The 18,816-nt window shown below is 37.2% G+C and overlaps 1 protein-coding gene across 1 annotated transcript in view; it reads right to left on the reverse strand.

Annotated features, from left to right (window-relative positions):
• The window catches only part of LOC101414251 (adhesion G protein-coupled receptor E3-like), an 85,879-nt gene that overhangs the window by 58,322 nt on the left and 8,741 nt on the right, over positions 1 to 18,816 (reverse strand). Inside the window, exons 5-7 of the mRNA XM_058281107.1 lie at positions 17,931 to 17,977; positions 9,490 to 9,576; positions 7,075 to 7,252 (exon numbers count right to left, since the gene is read on the reverse strand). Of these exons, the coding sequence (XP_058137090.1) occupies positions 7,075 to 7,252; positions 9,490 to 9,576; positions 17,931 to 17,977 (312 nt within the window). The remainder of the gene's footprint in view (positions 1 to 7,074; positions 7,253 to 9,489; positions 9,577 to 17,930; positions 17,978 to 18,816) is intronic.

An 18,816-nucleotide genomic window follows, 5' to 3' on the forward strand; every position in this document is an offset into this window, starting at 1 on the left:
TACTATTCGATAAAGCCACCAAACCCTCTCAACTGGGAGAGAATGGCCTATTCAAAAATGGTGCCTGGAGAACTGGATAGCCATATGTAGAAGAATGAAAGAGGATTACTATCTCACACCTTATACAAAGATGTACTCAAGATAGATCAAAGACCTAAATATAAGAGACAAGACCATAAAGACCTTGGAAAACAGTTAGGGAAACCTCTACAAGACCTTGTAATAGGAAATGGCTTCATGAATATCACACCAAAAGCACGAGCAGCAAAAGAATAAATAGATAAATGGGACTTCCTCAAAATTAAAGCCTTCTGCACCTCAAAGGAGTTTGTCAAGAAAGTAAAAAGGGAACCTACACAATGGGAGAAACTATTTGGCAACCATATATCTGATAAGAGACTTATAACTTGCATATATAAAAAACTCCTATATCTTGAAAATAAAAAGATAAACAACCCATTTAAAAAATGGGAAAAAGATTTAAACAGACACTTCTCCAAAGAAGAAATACAAATGGCTAAAAAGCACATGAAAAACTGCTCCAAATCTCAAGCTATCAGGGAAATGGAAATCAAAACTACAATGAGATACCATCTTACTCCCATAAGATTGGCAGCTATGAAAAAAACAGAAGAATACAAATGCTGGAGAGGATGTGAAGAAATGGAACACTCATCCACTGCTGGTGGGAATGCCGAAGGATCCAACCATTCTGGAGGACAGTTTGGCAGTTTCTCAAAAAACTAACCATAGATTTGCCATATGACCCAGCAATACCACTGCTGGGTATATACCCGGCAGAACTGAAAACAAGGACACAAACCGATATATGCACACCAATGTTCATAGCTGCATTGTTCACTATCGCCAAAAGTTGGAATCAACCCAAATGCCCATCAACAGATGAATGGATCAATAAAATGTGGTATATACATACAATGGAATACTACTCAGCTGTAAGAACAAATACACTACAAACACACGTGATAACATGGATGAATCTTGAGAACCTTATGCTGAGTGAAGCAACCCAGGCATTGAAGGACAAATACTACATGACCTCAATGATATGAAATAAGCAAGCTGCCTCAGAGAGCTAGAGACTGGAAGATAGGTTTACAGGAAATCCTGGAGGAAGGATGTGAGCTGACGTCTATAGGGGTGGACTCTATGATGATCTGGCGGTAAGTATGAGCACAAAGAAAAGATAAAATGGGGCAAGGGGCTGCCTTTTGGTGGGGCTTTGTGGGTTTGAGGGAGGCTGGGGATGGGAGGATGGGTAATATTGCCCAAAAAATTGGAGGGAGGGAGGGGCAACATATGAACATAGGAGATTGTTAGGTGTTGGTTGAGAGTAAAATGCTGAGAAAACCATATCAAAATATAATTAGGAGGGTTACCTGTTTAGGATGCTCGGAGGGGATGGTCTAACGCAGGACGGACTCCTGGGGAGTATCTGAGTGCTCATTTTGCCAGGGTGAGTTGTACCATTAGGTAGAGACCCAAGTAGTGAGAGTAGGGGTGGAACCACATCCTGGGGAGGACTAATGCATCAAATAGAGGGAACTGTATCTCTCGAGAGTAAGGATGGCTCCCAGGGCATTAGGGCAGTTGAGCAAGTAAGGCCCTGAACACTGTTGCAAGTATCTCTGGATGTGGCTCCTCGGGAAATGGAGATTGGCTGTCGCTGTGGCCCCAAGGGGAGGGGAAAATGGATGTTGAATGGGTGGAACCAAGGTAAATGTGGGGGCAAAAGAGGAGTTTCACGAGAGTATACAAGGATGGATATAAAACATGTAATATTACATCAAAAACATATAGGAGATGACAGACTAATAATGTAAACCATAATGTAAAACATAGGATAACTTAAAAATTTAGAAAACTGTATAGCCTAAAGTATGTACCACAATGTAAGCACAGATGTCACCTTGTTTGAAAGCTATTGTCTCAGAGTCTGTACATCAGTTTCAGTAAATATGATATGAATAAGTTAAAAGATTATTGCTGTGGAAGGGAAAAGGTTTTATGGTGGATGTGTGGGAGTACTGTATACTGTATATATGAATTACTATGATCTAGGGCTCTTGCGAAGAGAAGTTCAATAATTAGGAAAAAAGAAAAGAAAAAGATAGAATGTAGAATTTTTCCAAATCAATGTGTATTCTATATCTAACCTTTAAACTCATCACTATATTCGATTTTACTAGTAAGGGAACCTGACATTATATTGGGCTTCACTTTTCAGGAAGTTTTGGATCACAGAGTGGTTCAACAGTGGCAGAGGAAGAATACTGGTATGGGATATTATTGACAGGCCATATATGGTTGATAGAGAGTTATACAGGGCATGTGTCCAGGGTGCATGGAAATGTTTGGATATACTCATAGTGGAAACAATTAAAAACAACAGCTGGGGGTTGTACTGGTTTACTGGCTGGGGGGGGCTCTGTCGTCGTCCAGGGGGAGCAGCAGCAGTCGCCCAGGTGCAACGGTAAGGACCAGGAACAAATGAGGTCCAACAGTGAGCCCCTGATACTAATGACTATGCTTGTGAGCCTATACATCTGAAATAAGAACAAGGCCTAGAGCAGCACTGTGCCTAAGAGTTCCCTCCTGACAGCCTCTGTGTTACTCAAATGTGGCCAGTCTCAAAGCCAAACTCAGGATGTAAATGCAATGCCTTCCCCCCAGCGTGGGACATGACACCCGGGGATGAGCCTCCCTGGCACCAAGGGATCATTACCAAGTACCAGCTGATGAAGTAACTAGAAAATGACCTTAAACTAAAGGTTCAACACGGACCAGCAGAATATCCCTGTCTACATATAATAACAGGAGTTAAAAATGCTGTTTGACCTAAAGTAAGGGGGAAATGGAAAAGACAAATGAGTTCATATGGCTGAGTTTCTAAAAAAGAGTTTGGAGGTTGTCAGAAGGATTGCCCTTATGCACACCTGAGCAGAGTCTCAGAGACAGATAAAGTAGATACAACCCCAGATATTGGTCCTTTTGAGGGCCAAAGAGACCCACAGGTTCTATGGTCATGGTAGATGGGGTTCACTGCCATGCCAGTTGGCCCTTCTTTGGTGCTGGTGTTTCTGCGTGATGGAGCTGGACTCAGATGGGCTTTTTTTTCACAAGCCTTTCATGCTACTTTACTGGGGTTGTAGTTGGTGCTGGGGCTTAAGATATATCTAGGGGATTTGTATCTCTGGACTGACAATATGATAGCCAGACCCTGAGCCTCAACAGACTTCACCTCCTACACTCTCATTTATTGGACTTATCCCACTCAGCTAACATGGAGTTGAAGAATGTCAACCACCACACCATGGAGCCTAGAGTGCCTACAACTGAAAGCAGGAGGATTGCATCCAGTATCCATGTGGGATCTAAAGCCCCTCTTGACAGAGATGTGGAATGGACACAACCAAGCCCAAACCAAGGTCCACAGGAAGGAGGAATACAGTAAGGATCTGAGTGGGCTTAATGATATTCTATTCATGAACTATTGTGGTTAATAATCGAGAAAATGTGGCATTGATGTGGAAAATGTGGCCATGGTTGTTGCTGGGTGTGGGGAAGGGAAGGAAGAGAAGAGATGTGGAGGCATTCTTGGGACTTGGAGTTGTCCTGGGTGGTACCCTAGGGACAATAGCTGGATGTCGTATGTCCTCCCATGACCCACTGGATGGAACATGGGAAAGCGTGGGCTATGGTGTGGAACATGGGACATGGGGTGCAGCGATGCCCAGAGATATACTCACCAGACGCAATGGATGTTACATGATGATGGGGAAGAGTGTTATTGTGGGGGGAGTGGTGGGGTGGGGGTGGTGGGGGCGAATGGGGACCTCATTTTTTTTAATGTAATATCTTTTTAAAAAATGAATAAATTGAGTAGAATTTGGAAAAAGAAAAAAAGAAAATATTGCAAGTCAAATCCAACAGCATATCAAAAGATTTATACATTATGCCCAAGTGGGATTTATTCCTGGTATGCAAGGCTGGTTCAGCATAAGAAAATCAATCAACATAATATGCCACACTAACAAATGGAAGGAATAAAAAACACATGATAATCTCAATCAATACAGAAAAGGCATTTGACACAATCCAACACCCTTTTTTGATAGAACAGTTCAAACGATAGGAATAGGAGGAAAATTCCTCAATATGATAAAAGGCATATAGGAAAAACCTACAGCCAACATCATACCCAATGTGCAAAGGTTGAAAGCTTTCCATGTAAGATGGAGAACAAGGCCAAGATGCCCACTGTCACCATTGTTATTCAGCATTTCTCTAGAAGTTCTAGCTAGGGCAATTAGACAAGAAAAAAAAGTTAAGGAGTCTGTATTAGTCAGTCAAAGTAGTGCTGATGCAAAGCACCAGAAATTGGTTGGTTTTTATAAAGGCTATTTATTTGGGGTAGGAGCTTACAGATACCAGGTAATAAAGCATAAATTACTTCCCTCACCAATGTCTATTTTCACATGTTGGAGCAAAATGGCTGCTGACAGCTGCAAGGGTTCAGGCTTCCCGGGTTCCTCCCTTCAAGGGTTTCCTTCCCTCTGGGTTCAAGGTTTTTTTCTTCTCAGGGCTTGCTTCTTCCTGGGCTTAACATTCCTCTCTTCCTGGGGCTTGCTTCTTTTTCCTCTGTGAGTTTACTTCCCGGGGCTCCAGCTTAAGGCTTCAGCATCAAACTGAAACATCAAAACTCCAACATCAAAAAACCCCAACTCTGTTTTTGCCATGCCTTTTATCTGTGAGTCCCTACCTTTTGGTCCTCATTCCTTCTGACATGGCCTAATCTAAGCCCTAATCATAACTTAATCATGCCCAGGTATGAACCAGATTACTGACATAGTCCAATATCTATTTTTGGAATTCATAACCATATCAAACTGTTACAGCATCCAAATAGGAAAAGAGGAAGTAAAACTCTCACTGTGGATGACATGATCCTGTACTTAGAAAATTCTGAAGCATCCACGAAAAAGCTACTTGAAGTAATAGAGTTCAGCAAAGTGGCAAAATGCAAGATCAACACACAAAAATCTGTAATGTTTTTGTACACTAGTACTGAAAAATCTGAGGAGGATATCAGGGGTGAAATTCCATTTTCAATGACTAACAAAGAGACTCAAATACCTAGGAATTAATTTAACCAAAGAAATACAGGACCTTATGCAGAAGAACACAAAACAATGCTAAAATACATTTTTAAAGACCTAAACAAATGGAAAGTTATTCCATGTTCATTGATTGGAAGAATAAATATTGTGACGACGTCAATCTTACCCAAACTGGCTTATAGCTTCAATGAAATATCAATCAAAATCCCAACAGCTTATTTTACAGAATTAGAAAAGGCAATTGCCCAATTCATTTTGAAGGGAAAGTGCACCTGAATAGCCAAAAGCATTCTAAAGAAGAAAAGCAACATGGGAAGACTTTCAATGCCTGATCTTGAAATATATTACAAAGCTACAGTGGTCAAAACAGCATGGTACTGGGATAAAGATAGACACATCAATATGTGGAATAGAATTGAGAATCCAGAAATAAACTCTAACCTATACAGTCAACTGGTTTTTGACACATTCACCAACTTAATGTTAAAGGGACAAAACAGTCTCTTCAACAAATGATGCTAGGCCAACTGGTTATCTATACTGAAAAGGATGAAAGAGGACTCCTATCTCACTCTCTATATGAGGATTAACTCAAAATGGATCAAAGATGTAAATATAAAAGCCAAGTCCATAAAACTATGAGAAGAAAATGGAGGGAAACATCCTTGAGACCTTGTACTAGGTGGTGGATTCTTGGACCTTACACACAAAACACATGCAACAAAAGGAAAAATAGACAAATGGGATCTCCTCAAAATTAAACACTTTTGCACCTCACAGGACTTTGTCAAAGGGGTAAGAAGACAGTCAACTCAATGGGAGAAAATATTTGCAAATCACATATCCAATAATGGTTTAATATCCAGGATATTACAAGTCAACAATAAAAAGATAAACTACCCAAGTGAAACATATACAAAGACTTGAATAAACATTTGTCCAAAGAAGAAGTACAAATGGCAAAAACAAAACCAACACATGAAGAAATGCTCAACATCACTAATGATAAGGGAAATGCAAATGAAAACTAAAATGAGATATCATTCCACACCTATCAGAATGACCATTATTAAAATGACAGAGAACTGCAAAAGTTGGAGAGGATGTGTAGAGAGAGGAATGCTTATTTGCTATTAGTGGGAATGCGGAATAGTACAGCCATTGTGGAGGACTGTTTGGTAGTTCCTAAAGAAGTTGAATGTAGACTTGCCACTTGATCCTGCAATAGTGACACCAACAGACATCTGCACACCAATGTTCATAGCAGCATTATTCATAATTGGCAAAAGTTGGAAACAACCCAGGTATGCAACAATGGATGAATGGATAAACAAACTAGGGTATTCACATGATGGAATATTATGCAGCAGTAAGAAGAAATGAAGTTGTAAAGCATATGACAACTTGACTGAACCTGGAGGACATTATGTTGAGCAAAGCAAGCCAGACACAGAAGGACAAACACTGTATGATTGCATTACTATGAACCAAATACATTGTGTAACATATTGCATGATTCAAAAAAAATTATACGTACCCAATACATTTAATTGAGAAATGTATGTTTTTTATTCAATTGTGATTTCTTTATAGTTTTTAACTGTTTATATTTTCCATTATTAAATGTACAAAATAGAATTAAAAAAGAAAAGAGGCAATACATAGACATAGAGGAGATTAACTTTTTAAAATATTAGACTTAAATGCTAAATTGATGTTTTGGCCCAAAGAAATTTCAAATCTCATACAACATAAATTTATGAATCTAAAGAGAAGATATTTTGTGCCTAGTACATACACAGCTTTTACCAGTGTAAGAAGTAAGAAAGTCTTTTAATGTCAATGTGGCCCTTGAATTTGAGCTCATCCAGTAGTTTCTGAATCAAAATTAAATCTAAATGCCTATATGGATAACTAGGAGTAAGAAGCTTACCCATGAATTGTGTCACTATTTTCCGTTTCCCATCTGTGAATTCCTTGAGTGCAGCTTTATAGGCTGCTGATTGCACAATATCAAGATAAAGCGTTGCTACAAAGGCAATATCTTCTTTGTTTTTCATAGTCAAATGGGATGTAACATTTGTGAGGAGGTCAAAAGAATTAGCTATTTCCTGCCATAAAAATAACAAGGGAGAAAGCATTATTCTTTCAGAGGAAATCATAAAAGAAACCTAAAGCTCTAGAGACATCTAGATATTATAAGCAGGATGGATAAGCTCAGGAATTTGGCACCCTGTCAATGAGCCTTACTCTGGAATTTATGTTCCCCAGTGTAACAGATTTAGACTCATTTATAGTTTCCCTATGCTCAATTCTTCTGCCCTTTTTATTTGAACCTATAATTTTCACTATACTTAAGTATATGTCTGAGAGACTTAAATCTTTGGTCCATTCATGCTGCAGTTGAGTCCTGAATCTTAGCAAAGTTGCAACATTTACTCTCCAGGTTTATTGGACTCACCTAGGACAATTAAGAAAGAGCCAGGAGGTTATCAGAGGGGTTGCCCTTATGCACACCTCAGCAGAGTCCCAGAAACAGATAAAGTAGATACAACCCCAGGTATTGGTTCTTCTGAGGGCTACAGAGACCTACAGGTTCTACGGATATGGCAGATGGAGTTCAGTGCCATGCCAGTTGACCCTTCTTTGGAGTTTGTGTTTCTGTGTGATGGAGCTGGACTCAGATGTGATTTTTTTCACAAGCCTCTCCTGTTACTTTTACCAGAACTGTAGTTGGTGCTTTGGTTTAATATATACCCAGGGGACCTGAATCTCTGGACTGACCATGTGATAGCCAGGCCCTGAACCTCAACAGACTTCAGCTCCTACACTCGGGTTTATTGGACTTACTCCACTCAGCTAACATGGAGGTAAAGAAGGTCAACCACCACACCATGGAGCCAAGAGTGCCTACAACCGAAAGCAGGAGGATTGCATCCAGCATCCATGGGGAATCTAAGTCCACTCTTAATATAGATGTGGAGTGGACACAACCATTCCAAGGTCCACAGGATGGAGGAATAGAATATGGATTAGAGTGGACTTACTGATAATCTATTCATGAACTTTTGTGATTAGTAATCAAATAAAATGTGGCATTGGTGTGGAGAAAGTGGCCACGGTGGCTGCTGGGGGCGGGGAATGGGAGGAAGAGATGAGATGTGGAGGCGTTTTCGGGACTTGGAGTTGTCCTGGGTGATGCTGCAGGGACAGTTTCTGGACATTGTATGTCCTCCCATGGCCCACTGGGTGGAACGTGGGAGAGTGTGGGCTATGATGTGGACCATTGACCATGATGTGCAGCAGTGCTCAGAGATGTATTCACCAAATTCAATGAATGTCTCATGATGATGGAGGAGATTGTTGCTATGGGGAGAAGAGTGGGGTGAGGGGGGTGGGGTGTATATGGATGGGGACCTCATATTTTTTTAATGTAATGTTAAAAAAATAAATAAAGACAAAAAATAAAATAAAAAAAGAGATGATAATGGACAACACCCATCCCAAGGAACAGAGAGTGTCTGCAACTTCAAGCAAGATTGTTGCATCTATCTGTCCAATGGGACATAGTCCCCTCTCAGTTAGAAACAGAATGGGCATCAGCATACCAAAATCCTCAAGAATGGGTATTGAATGATGGATTAAAGTAGACTTAATATTCTATTATAGAATTATTGTTATTCTGGTAAAGGAAAAATTTTTTTGTCTTTATTTTTTTAATAACATTTATGTAATCAAAAGCTTCTTTAAAAATAAAAATAATTTTTAAAAAATAATAGTAATAATAAAATGTTTCAAAAAGAAAAAAGAAGCCTAACACTGCAAATTCAATTCTCCAGATTTTCTTGAAAGCTTAGATAACTATAACACCACATTTCTTTGGAACTACCTCCAATTCCTTAAAATCAAAAGAAGGATATATGATATAATTAAAAACTTAGGAAGTTTTAAAGATAGCAGGAAGAAACTCAGACCTTACATTATCATCCCATTCCATTCCAGATTAATGAAGTATTATTAATCTCCCTGTCCCCTTTCCATCTATTTTACTTTTGCTTTTCTTCTGAACTTTCCTCCCCTCTTTCCCTTATGACTTTCTGTTATAATCTTGTGATGAAAATCAATCATCACCCAATACGGCAAAGTAAATAGTAAGTAGAAAGAGAACACCCCATTCCCAACTGGCTTGAGAACAAAATATTTGTCTGGGTTGGCATTTCTCTTGAGGAGGAGAAAAAACTTGTTCCACCTGAAAAATAATTACTCTTCTCAGGTGTGTTTGGGGAGAATAAAATAAAAATTATAGAGCAAAAGAAATTATTGACAAAAGCTACAAAGGATTTCAAACCTGTAAAGAAGGTGTAGCGTTCTCATATCCAAATCCATTTTTCAGATTTGTTAAGTCAGAACAAATCCTCTTGCTGTTATTCTGATCCTTGGTAGGGTAAAAAAAAAAGGAAAGGGTACAAGTACTATTTAATTGCTTTTCATCAGGCTAAAGGCATCCAAAGATTTCTGTGAGTTTTAAAGTTATTTAATGGATTGTACAAGGCATGGGACTGTATAATAATGGAAATTCACTGGTGGAAGATGGGTTCTGGATAACAGAATATAAGAAAATATTCTCATGAAGTAAATCAAATATATACTAACACAGGGTGTTAATAATTGGGTAGGTTGGGAGAAAAATACACTAAATGCAAAGTATGGGCTACAGTTAGTAATGATATTTTGACAGAACTTATAGTTTGTAACAAATGTTTCACAACAAATCAAGGTGCTAATGGTAAGGTGGTGTATGGAAGTCCTGTATGATGATATGTATATTTGTTTAGTAAGTTCACAACTTTTACTATACACTTATTGTTTATGATGTTCATGTATGAATGATACACATCAATAATAATTTATTTAATAAAGTCAGCCCTGACAGAGAACTATTCTTACATATATATGAATTCAAGACTGAAAATTTAAAATATTTTATTTTTAAGGAGCTTAACAAATAAAAACATTTAGCATGCACACACATACAGAAGTACATGATGCATACTTCAGTTCATTGTTCTGGACAATTTGGCACTCATTTGAAAAATAACTCTTTCACTACCCATCTCATGATCCTCTGAAATAAATTCTAGCCACACCCTGATCAAGAGGACAGAGTGAGATACTTTAGAACTCTGTCCCTGAACATCAGTTTTGAACAACCAGCAAAAAGATCTTTGTCGAAGCTCCAGAAAATGGTTAAAGAAGTGCATCAACAGGGTGAGTACTGATTCAAGAAAAAGGTTATGTAAAAGCTGTAGCAGCATTTGGTGCCCTGGCTTGAGCCTTCCCACCCCTCACTGGCTCAGCTTCCACCTGGGCTATGATCCCAGTGTGGATCCCCAGTCCCTCTTCTGGAGGGAGAAGAATAACCCTTGTGCACAAGGAGTATGTATATCCAACTATATGATGGTAGCCTAAGGGAATTACCATCACTGAGCAGAGCTCTTTGGGAAAGCAGTCAAGTTGTGCTGCCTGGATAAAGGAATTTCTGCTCGTGAGACATACAGTGCCATGTCCAGGACATAAAAGAGGAGAAGGACATAGTATCCATGTAAGTGAGGGAATTCCCAGGGTCACAGGGGCATGCCCAAGACCAGACACGTACCCACAAAGGATCAAGGATGACTATATGTTTTAACCTAGAACTATTCTCTAAACTCATTGTGCAGATAAGCCCTGAAAAAGAGCACTAACACAAGTCAATCTGCAAAGACTTCTTCCCTTTTCCTTTTTTTTTTTTAGCTCCTAACATTCAAGACTTTTTCATAGACTACACGAATGCAAATTTAAGGAAAAGTCACATCAGAGTATAAATTCTAACAATAACACATTAAAATATAAAATATTCAAGTTTCAACTAAGGGTTACAAATTGCACAAAGAAATGGGAAGCAATGACACAGGCTAAGTCAATTAAAGAATTAAAAACAATTAATGAAAAGGGTAAGGAACATACTACAGAAAGACTGTTAAAAAGGTACTAAATATGTTTACAGAGCTCAAGTAAAATATGGAAAATAACTAAAGGAAATAATGAAAATGATAGATGAACAAAAAGGGAATATCAGGAGAGAGATGGAAATTATGAAAAGGAACCAAAAAGAACCAAAGACCATAGTAAAAAAAAAATTAAAATTTCCCTAGAGGACATCAAGAGCAGATTGGAATTGGAAGAAGAAAAAATCAGTGAACTCGAAGACAAGACCACTGGAATCATCCATTCTAAGGGACAGAAAAAAAAAAAAAGAATGAAAAGTGAACAGAACAGGTGAAACTTGTGGGACACCTTCAAACGTACTAATGTACACATTCTGGGAGTTCCAGAAAAAGGAGAAAGAGATGAGGAAGAAATATAATGGCTGAAAACTTACTCAATTTAATAAAACACATGAATACACACATTCCAAGAAACTCAATGAACTCCAACCCAGGATAAACACAAATAAACACACATCATGGATATTATAATCAAGTTTTTAAATGCCTAGGATAACAGAAAGTTCTGAAATCCACAATAACGAAGGAACATTTCATGTATAAGGGAGACTCAACATGATTAAGTGCTGATTTTTCATCAGAAACCATGGAGGCAAGATGGCAGTAGGAAGGTCATATTTAAAATGCTGAAGGCCAAAAATTACCACCCAAGAATGATTTATCCATCAAAAATATCTTTTGAAAACTAATGAGAGGTAAACCAGCAAGATGCTAGCAGAGCAAGGAGCTTGTAGAGTCAGCTCATGCTACAGGGCAGTTAATAATCACCCAGAGCTATCTAAAGCACCTGTTTGGGGTTGCAAGACACCAGAAGAGCATCCTGCAACATACTTGAGAGAATGGAAGGACAAGACTGCTTATCTGCAGAGAAGATTTATAAGCAGTTCTCTGCATGCCACAGAGGCCAGTGCCCATCCTACTCTGGCAGCACAAGCCACTTAAGGAGTCATTCTGTGGCTGGAGTTGTATGCTCCAATTCCAAAAAGCAGGGGAGGAAGAAACAGTTGGACACTGATGTCATATACTGATTAGTAGTAAATTTGGCAGGCTAAAGTATAACCCTAAGAACAGTTTAAATCTGAACCTGCCCAAGTTGGAAAGAAGAAGGTGGCTCGCATTTTGACTCTGCCCTGGCATGGGGGTAAGCCAGGCTGATTGAAAATCACAGCAATGGTAGGCACTGGATTCTTTCCACCCGGATTGGACTGCATCACTAGCCTAGGCTTCATCTCCACCCCTGGCAGAGAGGAAGATGGCAGGACCTACACTAGCCTCTAGATAACAGCAGGTATCTTTGGCTGGCACAGACTGCATAGAAGGAAGTCTATCAGGGAAACTGCAGTCATTTTGGACCAGTATGGCACAGATTGCTGCCCACACCTGCAGCACCTTCCCCACCCTAGGCAGGGGAGGAAAGGGCATGAAGCTTCATCAGTCTCTCTAGGCTACTACAGTCTAGGCTTGCACAACTTGGATTATTGCACATGGCTGTAATAATCCCTAGCACCAGCAAAAGAGAAAAGTGGGATAAGCTTCCTTGGTCTCCAGGGCAATACAGGCAGCTTGAACCTCCACATCTTACAGCATCAACTACAGCTTTGGGTCCTAGTACACAAGAAGCAAGTGAGCAAAGGCAAGGAAGCCCTAAAATAAATGGAGAAACTGCACACAGAATAAAAAGATCTACTAAGATAGATGCCAAGACACTGACAAAAAATTATAATCCATACCAAGAAACAGAAAGATTTGGCCCAGTAAAAGGAACAAGATCAGCTTCCAGATGATGTAAAGGAGTTAAGACAACTAATCATAGATGTTCATGAAAATCTCCTTAATAAATTTGAAGAGATGGCTAAAGAGATTAAGATATTAAGAAGACATTGGATGAGCACAAATAATTTGAAAGCATACCCAGAAAAATAGCATATCTCATGGTAATGAAAGGCACAATAAATGAAATAGAAATAAACTAGAATCATATAACAGCAGATTTGAGGAGGCAGAGGGGAGGATTGGTGAGCTTGAAGAAATGGCCTTTGAAAGTAAATATACAAAATGACAGATGAAGAAAAAATGGGAAAAATTAATAAGGTCTCAGGGATATAAATGACAGCAAGAAAAGTGCAAAAGTATGTGTCATAGGCGTCCCAGAAGGAGAAGAGAAGGGGAAAGGGGGAGAACGTATATTTGAAGAAATAGTGGTAGAAAATTTCTTAACCCTATTGAAGGAGATAAATATTCATGTCCAAGAAGTACAATGTACTCTCATCCAAATAAATCCAAATAGGTCAATTCTGAGATACATACAAATCAGAATGTCAAATGCCAAAGACAAAAAGAGAATTCTGAGAGCAGCAAGTGAAAAGCAATGCTTACCATATAAAGCATAACCAATAAGTGTAAGTGCCAATTTATCATTAGAAATCATGGAGGCAAGAAGAGAGTGGTAGGATATATTTAAGATACTGCAAGAGAAAAACTTCCAGCCAAGAATCTTTTATACAGCAAGATTGTCTTTCAAAAATGAGGGCTATTTTAGAATATTCACAGATAAACAGGAACTGAGAGTTTGTACCCAAGAGACTGGTATTTCAGAAAATACTAAAGAGTGTGCTACAGTCTGAAAAGAAAAGACAGGAGAGAGAGACTTGGAAGAGAATCTGGAAGTGGAGATTATATCAGTAAAAGCAACTAAAAGTCTCAAAAGGATGGTGAAAATAAAATATGACAGATAAAACCCAAAGGTCAAAATGTGTGAAATAAGACCTGTGTTTACAGTAATAACACTGAATGTTAATGGATTAAACACACCAGTCAAAAGACTCAGACTGACAGAAGGGATAAGAAAATATGAGCCACTTATCTGCTGTCCCCTACAAACTTACCTTACACCCAAGGATACCAACAGATTGAAAGTGAAACTCTGGAAAAGATAATCTACACATCCAGTAACCAAAAATATAAATAAAAAGTCAGAGTAGCTATACTTATGTGAGATGAAATAGATTTTAAAAGACAGTAGCAACGCAGAATCCGAGGAGGAATTCAGGGGGAAAATTCCTTTACATTAACAATTAGAAGAATTTAATATTTAACAATAAACTTAACCACCGTGTAAAGCACTCGTATTCTGAAAACTAAACTACATTGTTAAAATAAATTTAAAAAACCTAAATAACTGGAATAAAATTCTACCCAAATTGATATACAGATTCAATGATATCCTGATAAATATTTCACCATAGTTTTTAAAATATATGTAATAAACAATTACTAAATTTATTTGGAAGACTAAGGTGTCTGAATAGCCTGAAACATGTTAAAAAGGAATGTGAAGTTGGAGTATTCTCACTTCCAGACTTTAAATCATGTTACCTAGCTACAGTGTAAAAACAGTGTAGCACTGGCATAAAGACAGATATATAGACCAATGAAACCTAATTGATCAGGAAAAGACTCTCACATCAATGGTCAAGTGATTTTTGACAAGACTACCAAACCCACCCAGCTTTGCCAGAGCAATCTTTTCAACAAAAGGTGCTGAGAGAATTGTATATCCACAAGAAAGAAAGGGGATCCCTCTCTCATACCTTTTACAAAAATTAACTCAAGGAGGATCAAAAATCTAACTATAAAAGCAAAAACCATAAAGTTTCTAGAAAAAAATGTAGGAAAGCATCATCAAGACATGGTAATAAGTGAATGATTCTTAAAGGAGATAAGAGGAGGACTACAGATACTTAATGTATGTAGAAGTTTTATTTAAACTTACTGTAAGAGTAAGGAAATGTATAGAGTTGATAATTACACATTACAGTGAGGAACAGCTGATTTATAAATGGGAATATGACTGGAAATGTTAGTCTGGGGATGTAAATGTCCACTGAAAGAAAGCTAGAGAATAATCTAGGGACAGAATAACATAGTAAACCAGAGATGGATAAGTATTGTGGTTGATGGTACAGATGCAAGTGTGTCCTTTGTGAGCTAGAGCATAGTACGTCACTATTGCAGAGTGGTGGGAATGTGGAGAAACATGGGAAATAATACAACTCAAATGACCTATGGGCTGTGGTTAACAACAATACTGTAATATTCGTGCATCTATGCCAAAGATGTACTGTGTTGATAATGGGGGAGTATGGAAAAAGTGTGCCAAGCTATGAATGATGGTTGGTGGTAATATTCTGGTGATATTATCTCATAATCTGTAGGAAAGTTTCCACCACAATGTGGTGTGTTGATAGAGGGGTATTGTATGGGAATTCTACACATGTGCATGATTGTATTGTAAGTTTACAACTTCTGTCATAAAAATATCTTTAAAAAATAATAACAGGGTGGGTTGGGGAAAAATACACCAAGTCTACCATATGGGCTACCATTAGTAGTAAGATTTTTACTATATTCTTTCATAATTTGTGAAAAATGCCTCATAACAACGCAAAGTGTTGGTAGTGGGTTGATGTATGTGACCACTGTATGATGTTATGCACGTTTGCTTTATAAGTTCACAACATTTACTGCACACTTACTGTTTATTAAGTTTGTTCATATATAAATGATATAAAAATAATAACAATCGAGCGGGTTGGTGGAAAATAAATAAATACAGACACCGAAGAACACAAAGCAAAAGGACAAAGAGAGCAGACAGCATGTAAAAAGCTGCAAAGGGGATACACACACACACACACACGTGAAGTTAAAGACAAGTCCAGTTAACAAAAGCTGATGGAGTTCATCACCACTAGACTGACCTACTAGACATGCTGAAGAGAGATTCTGAAGGTTGAAAAGAAAGAATGGGCAGACAATAAAAGCTGCATGAAGACAGAAGTATATCTAGTGAAGGTAACAATATAGATATGTATAAATGCTAGCACTGTTGAATTTTTGGTCTTTAACTTCACATTTACTTCCTACAAGATCTAAAAGACAAATCCATAAAACGCAGTGATAAATCAGTGGTTTTAGAGTCATAACGTATAAACCTGTAGTTTATGACATGTGATTTTTGACATACAGATGAACAGACAGAGAGGTCTAGTACCATAGTTTGTGTATAGCATTGAAATGAAGTGGATTTCAAAGCAAAAGAGATGGTTATTGATTTAAGATGTTCAATTTAATCCTCATGGTAACTACAAAGAAAATATTAAAGGATATGCAAGCTTACAGAGATAGAAATTAAGAATAATGTTGCCAAGGGTAAGGGGCAAAGAAAATGGGGATTGAATGCATAATGGATATAGGATTTCTGTTTTGGAAATGGGAAAGCTGATCAATGAAAGGCTCTAAGGGTGCCACAATATTGCAAAAGTGATTAGCCCCATTGAAAGTTATGCCCGAAGGTGGTTGAGATAGAAAAAATTATGTTGTTTATATGGCCCACAATAAAATGAAAATTAAGAACAACTAAAGAGACAATAACAGTTAAAATACAACATATGATCATGGAAGAGAGCTAGCAAAGGAGGAGAAAAGATTAAAAGAAATTATTCAGACATAAAAAATGGACTATAGAATGTTATGCTTTGTATCAATGTTAAATTTCTTGAATTTGATAACTGAACTTAAGATAGTTACATAAGTAAATATCTTTGTTCTTAGGAAATGCACATGGCACTGTTAAGTGTTCAAGGAACACGAAGAGCACACCTAACCCCATGTGTGCAGAAAATTCATTGAGTGTGAGAGATAGAGAGAATATGGAGAATAAGTTACAGCAAATGTGGCAATATGTTAAAATTAGTGAATCTGAATCTGGGTATCAGGGACAGGGCTTGGGTATCAAGGACAGGGCTTGGAGTTCTCTGTATAGGGTTTGTTTTATTTTTGTAACTGTCTCATAAGTTTGAAAGCAGTTCAAAATAATGTTAAAAATAAACAGTTGAAGTGTGATACATGCGTATCAGAAAAACTCAACTATCAAGTATTGCCCATTTTCCCAAAGAGAAAATTTGAAAAAAAAAGAAATTGGAGGGGAAGCAATTTGAATTTACTTGGTCATAGAGCAAACATATTTAAATGTTACTTTAAATAGTCAACGTATAAATTTATACCTTAGTATTTATTATATAAAATGTATGAATTTATAAGTATTTTCCACTTACAATTTTAAGTAAAACAATCCTCATAAGCATCTTTTGCCTTGCTCTTTGTCATTACTTAAATACCCTGCTTTCTAAAGCACAGCTTTCACCTAAATGATCTAGAAAGTTGTGTTTTTAAGCCTTGTAGGATGAATTTGATGCTGTTCCTTTTAGGCTAAACCACAAGTAATGTTTAACAAAACAAGGGGTAGGATTTTTAAAAATTCATCTTCTGTGTATGTATACTGATCTCTACCATGTCTTATCACAGCCATCTGAATTCTGCATGTAAACTTTTAAAAGGCTTGTTTAAAATAGCATACAACACTTGCAATAATGTGATTACACCATGGGAACAATTACTAAATCTATGTTATTTTTATCTCTTTTAAAAATAATTGATTCTGTGCCAGTGAGTCTGACTGAGGACAATTCATGACTAGTAGATATATTCACCTAATAGTATTTATTTGCTCAAAATAAATTGAGGGCACATATATGAGAAAACATAGAATTTTAATTATCAAAAGACTCCTTGGTGGAGACATAATTAACCTTGTTTTATATGTTTGTCTACAGATTATTTTGTTTGTAATTACTATTTCCCTCCATACATCATATATAAACTTATAAAGATGTGAACTCACCTGTCCTTTGCAGTATCTTGAAAATATATCTTTGGTCTTGTTGTGTGCTATAAATAGAACAAAAGCAGTTCAGGAACAGAAGTATTTCTTTATCCTTGAAATTATGGCTTTAAGATGATGAAAAATTCTCCCCAACTTCCTTTCCAGGTTTATTTTAAATGAGATTTATGCTTATCAACCACATCTAATGATTGCCTTGAGGTAATTCAGAATTAAGGTTGACATTTCTTTAGATTATTCAAGACAAGTCAGGATAATAAGACTAAACATATCATGGAAAGGTGTTAGATTTGATGGAAATGTTAAAAATATAGTTCATCATGTTTCTCTTCTTTCATCAAGCTACTTAGCACCTGCCAAGTTAAAAAGGTACATAAAGGTTTAATAGTCTCTACTTATTAATACTTACCAAAGGCATGTTCTTCCCTCAGATTATAAATGTTACAGTTTTTTTTTGTTCAGAGATTTCTCAGAATAAGATTTAACTAAAGATGGCAGCATGAAAATTATAATGAAAGTGTTACAAAAATATTCAATGACAGGAAATGATCAGAGGGTCACTTTTTTGCCATCACAAATATTTAGAATATGAGGAAAAAACATATTTGAAACAACATAAAGACTGACTACAACTTTTACAGAATATTCAGATAAAGACGGAAAACTACCATCAGTGCTTCTGTTTTCAAGCTCAATCATTTTCTCTGCTTCTTTGGTCATTTCCACAGAAATATCTTATTTTAATTCATGATAATTTGTCATTTATTTTCATTTATCTTTGCTATAACTAGGAATTCATACATTTTAATATTTTTGAAAATCCATTAAACAAAATAGAAATAAAATTTTGTATGATGTATATTTCATGAAATGCCCTAGGAAACTT

The sequence above is a fragment of the Dasypus novemcinctus genome, chromosome 19, assembly GCF_030445035.2.
Source record: "Dasypus novemcinctus isolate mDasNov1 chromosome 19, mDasNov1.1.hap2, whole genome shotgun sequence".
NCBI classification, from domain to species: Eukaryota; Metazoa; Chordata; class Mammalia; order Cingulata; family Dasypodidae; genus Dasypus; species Dasypus novemcinctus.